This window comes from Alligator sinensis, unplaced genomic scaffold, assembly GCF_000455745.1.
Source record: "Alligator sinensis unplaced genomic scaffold, ASM45574v1 scaffold720_1, whole genome shotgun sequence".
NCBI classification, from domain to species: domain Eukaryota; kingdom Metazoa; phylum Chordata; order Crocodylia; family Alligatoridae; genus Alligator; species Alligator sinensis.
The window spans coordinates 778,747-783,828 of record NW_005842026.1 but is presented as its reverse complement, the minus strand read 5'-3'; the positions used below and the strand labels follow the sequence as shown (position 1 = coordinate 783,828).

Here is a 5,082-nt window from a genome sequence, read left to right as displayed (position 1 = left end):
CATTCCTGTAAAGACTGTTGCAAGTTAAAGCTATCCTCATTCAGTATTCAATGTGTAGATGCAGGTGTAGGGTAAAGCATTTGAAAATACTATGATGGACCCTTTACCACATAGAGAAGAGTAGCTAAATCTTGCCCTGCATAGATGGGAAAACATGTTTCTCAATTCAGACATGGGAGAGATACAACTTACACTGTTATCACCTGCAATTTACAGGTTTTCAGAGTACACACAGCATTTTAGGGCCTCAACCAATAGTTCCTGACCTCAGCCAAAGGCTTGTTGATTGGCTTGAATTGTACAATAAGGTACAAATTACAAACTTTTGGTGATGAAATACAGTGGCTGTCATTAAATGTTTATAATTTCAGACATAGACAGTATTACAAGAGTATTCCTATGCTTATTTACAGGGCATAAAATATCCTAAAAATCTTTTATAAGTTGTTAAGATTTCAACCACTTTCCTCCCTGTTGCATGGTTTTCCTCAGGAAGAGGCTGCATGATCTATAACGGTTAATGGTTCTTCCAAGAAATGTATTTTTCTACATTTTGATTTTCTAAATTTGCACTGATTATAGCTATGAGTAACATTTGTTTGGGTTTTTTTTCTGCGAAGAGTCTTTAAATCCTTTTGTAAATTTTTGAATGACTAGATGTCAGTGTAATAACTAATTTTCACAGACATAACCCACTGGAATACATGAGGGAAACTCTGTCATATAAACCATTCAGCATCATTGAGGCAGTTAGCTACATATGGTATTCACTGGCAGAACACTTAAGGTAGCCTTGGAACTTCATGTCTATTATTATTATTATCTGAATTCATCATCAAGCCCTGATATTAAGTATCAGGGAAACAATGAGTAGGAAACAGAAATTTTGTCAGAAGAAAATGGAACATTTATTTAAGAGTTCACTTTATAGATCATAGATGACACTATACTGATACCTGTCATCTTTCTCTCTCCTGCAGTCTCTTTGTTGTGAGATCAAACAGAGGCGCCGTGGGGTAGCCTCTGTGTTGCGATTATGCCAGCACCTCCTGGATGACCAGGAGACCTGCAATCTGAATGCAGATCACCAGTCTATGCAGCTGATAATTGTAAATCTTGAAAGAAGGTGGGAAGCTATTGTCATGCAAGCTGTCCAGTGGCAAACCAGACTACAGAAGAGGTTGGGGAAAGATCCAGTGAGTAATGTTCACTTTAAAATGACCTAATGTTTAATTTTTCACATGGAAGACATTTTGTTTTGGTGGTAGCAAAACGCATCAATCTTATAGTGAATTTTCTGACTGAAGATGCTGTCCCCAATTCTTACAAACAACAAACAAAATATTAATTTTCTCAAGGCTGTGTTTTTATAGGCATGTGTGATTAATAAGATAAATTTATAATATACTTGTTCTCTTTGATAGACTGTTAATCTGACAGTACCTGCTCTTATCAAGTACTAAGCACATTCTGCTCCTGTGCAAATCAGCCTAAGACAAGTTACTCATAATCTAGTAGGCTGGGACCCATAATAATTTTTCACTGACTATAAAAATATAGTTTAGAAAAGTTCCTTATACTGCTAGTAATGTTTTTGATCTTTTTAAAATCAAGGATATATAAGGATATGTACTCATTTGTTTTAATTGAAGGGAACAACTCCCAAAAAGCAAAATATTTTATTGCTTAAATCAGGGCTGTCCAACTGATGACCCATGAGCATGTCATGGCCAATGGAGCCAACAATTCTGTGGTGGAGCAAGTGGTGGTAGGGTTATCCACTGCAGCTGCAAAGTTTCTGTTTCAGTGTAGCTAGCACCTGTGGGGTTAATGCCACAGAATTTCCTTGTTAAAACCCCCACTGGGCAGTGGCAGGGCAAATGGTGGCTTGCAGTGGTCAACGCTGCTGCCACCATTGTCTGTCCTGTGAGAAGCCCTGTGGTCTGGATCCAGCCTGCCAGTCCAAATGAGTTGAACAGCCCTGGCTTGAATCATCAGTTGAGTAGTATAAATTATACAGGTTTCCTACAATACAAAGACATATTGCAATGTAGTATGTATACTTAAACAATGACCTGTGTGGGTAAAAGGCATCTCTACTATAATTTATGGACTGCAATAGTTGAATTGGCCCAGCATGTTCTCTTGTTTCATGTATTTTAGTATTATGATAGTATTTACAGCACAGGTGTAATGGTAATATCGGTAGGCTGCAAACAGACATTCCGTTTATCACAGGATCAACATTTTTGTCCCGGGCAAAGTGCAGTCATACAGACATCCATGTCCATTGTCCTAGGATAAATCCTAAAAAGTTTTCCTGAATAAAAAGTAGTAATAGTTTATCCTGAGATACTGCAAAGTATATCTGTACAGCTATCCTGGGATTGCATCATTTGATCAATGGTAGAAGAACGGAACTGCATTCAGCTGCTCACTAAACCCTGATTAGAAGGGCAATGTGCATACACACCAATCCCAGGATATTTTTGTTCTGGGACCAACACAGCCACAACTATTTTAGAAATAAATACAATGTCTGTTTCTAGCTTAAGAGCCTCGTTAAGGTTCAAAAATGAATGACATATTTTAGCTCATGTCATTTTTAGGTCTATAGTAAATAAGTACAAAGAAAAATATTCTTGAAACCTACCCTTTCCTTCTTTGACAGTAAAACATAGCAAAATAAAACTTTTTGTTGTTATTATTTATATTACTGGAGTACCCCAAAGTACCCAAAATATATTATGGGTTCTCCAGACAACATAGGAAGTAATTTCCACAAATTGCTGATTTAATTGTCTAAAAAGACCAGTAGAAAGGTATAGTGGAAAAGGATGCAGCACAGAATCATAGTGCTTGGGATGATGATTGGCTGCATTTTGTTATTTACATGTCTTTTTTTTTTAAGTGACAGAAGGCAGGGTAGAGATGCACCTTATCAATTAACTAAATCAGAGATGCATAAGCTGAGATGCATATGGATCTCCGATTCAGTTAGTCTATAGGTGCATCTCTATCCTGCCTTCTGTTTGATTTCAGACTAACACAGCTAAAATATACAGAACCATCCACATATGCCTCTCTGCCTAGCCATTTGTCATTTGGGTAATTTTGGATAGGTATTGCAGTGGAATTGGGATTTAAGGAAAGATATGAATGAGGCTTTTGAACCAACTCAGAAGAGGCGTGCCGTTGCAAACAATACAATAGCAATCGAAGAAAGTAAGTCATTAGAGAAAGAGAGAGAATGGTAAAGTGGTTCTGGTGGGCAGTGAAAGAAATAGTACAGGTACTTTGTAGGGGTACAATCTACAGGTACAGTGTCATGCAGGTCTTTGAAGGTAAATATAAGAAACTTCAATGTGGTCACAGCAAAGACGATGATCTTTGTGGATACACTTTTTATGGTCTTAAGGGAAGGATAATATGCTTGGCAAAGGCACATCAGAGGAGATTACTGAAAATGATATAAGAGATGAAAAAGACTGAACAAGAATCTATGTAGATGGCTGAACTAAATGGCCATTGAGGTCCTTTCAAACTCTGTAATTCTTTGAGTCTTTCTGACCAAAAAGAAATAGTCGCATCTTTAAAATGTGGTGGAGAAGGGAGTCTCCTGCCATTGAGTGTGCAAAAGGATGGCATTGTGTTCAACAGTTACAGTGAACCAGGAGTTCAGTTTATACCATATTTAGTTTAGGCATTCAGGAGAAAATGTCTGACAGAAAAGATGTAGGATTAGATGGTAGGAGAAAATATGGGATAAGGATTGATTGGTGAATCATTAGTTTAGAGGTATCAGTTGAGAGCAAGCAAGCGGATGCAAGCCCCAAAAGGAGAAAGGGCCAGAGGTAGAGCCCTGTGGAACTCTCATTCATGGAAGGAGAGGGACCTGACAAATTCAACACTGAAAGAAGGCCAGAGAGGAGGAAGAAGAATCAGGACAGCATGATATCACAAAAGGTAGGGAGGACAAAATGATGAGAAAGATGGTCTGAAGTGGTCAGTTTAAAGGGCATCAGCAGTGTCAAAAGCAGTATAGAGGTAGAGGTCATGATACACAGCCAGAAACAAGCCAGTCAAATATTTAGTGAAACAGTTTCAACTAAGTTGAAGCCAAAAACCAAATCAGAAAGGGTTTAGTATGTTGTTAAGTGAGCAGAAATCAAGGCAGCAGTTGTAGATGACTCACTTAAGGAAGAGAGATAAGAGACAAATAGGGCTGGAGGCATCTTAGTAACACGAAATAAATTCATATTTTGAGAGAAATTAATCTGAGTGAGTATTGAGGTTGAGGTTGAGAATAAAAGCCAGGGATGTCCACAGTGAAAGTTAGATGGAGCAAAAAGGCACATGGATGGGTTTAGAAAAGGAGAGGTAATGGCAGGGAAGAAAGAGAAGAGGGCATTGGAGTGGGAAAGAAAGATTGTGGTAGAATTTTTCAAGCTTCTGGAAACATTGGTTTAAGGGCCCATGATTTTATGACACCTTCTCTACTATTTGTAATATTTTTGTAATTGCTCCCACTCCAGGTAATGTTGGGTGGGTTGATTATTATTTTTCTCTCTGTCTTTTTAAATTGTAACAGCCCTAAGAAGTCATTATTTAGAGCTATGGTGTACGACTGGCTTGTTGAGCTGATTTGAGTTTGAGAAACTATCTGCAGCTAGGGAACTATGACAAGAGTTGTCTTAGGGCTTGTGGCAGGGACCAGACCCACTTTAAAAAATAAAAATCTTGAATTTTGGTTGCTAACGGCCGCTGCAATGGGAATATAATTGCCAGACAAAGACTGAAGTGGATTTCTGTTATATTTCACTGAGATATGAACTGTCACAAAAAGACTGAACTTGATTTTTTTATTTTCTGCTGAATCTTAGAGTAGCAAGCATAGCTGTTCTCTTCTGCCTTGAGCAGGAGCAAGATACAATTGTGAGACATCCTGGAGACTACTGAACAGGGGTCCAAGTTACTGCAGTAAGAGCATATTCTCTTTTTCTCCATGTGGGCAGCTGCTGCATGTAAGCAGTTTGCTGTTTGGAACGGCAGTTACTTTAAATAAACTGTGATGTGCTAATT

At 38.2% G+C, this 5,082-nt stretch overlaps 1 protein-coding gene across 7 annotated transcripts in view; it reads left to right on the top strand.

Annotated features, from left to right (window-relative positions):
* Nucleotides 1-5,082, top strand: part of AKAP6 (A-kinase anchoring protein 6) — a 488,303-nt gene that overhangs the window by 441,479 nt on the left and 41,742 nt on the right. For all 7 annotated transcript variants that reach the window (XM_025202476.1, XM_025202473.1, XM_025202475.1 and 4 more), the window contains one exon: nucleotides 981-1,196. In XM_025202476.1, the coding sequence (XP_025058261.1) occupies nucleotides 981-1,196 (216 nt within the window). The remainder of the gene's footprint in view (nucleotides 1-980; nucleotides 1,197-5,082) is intronic.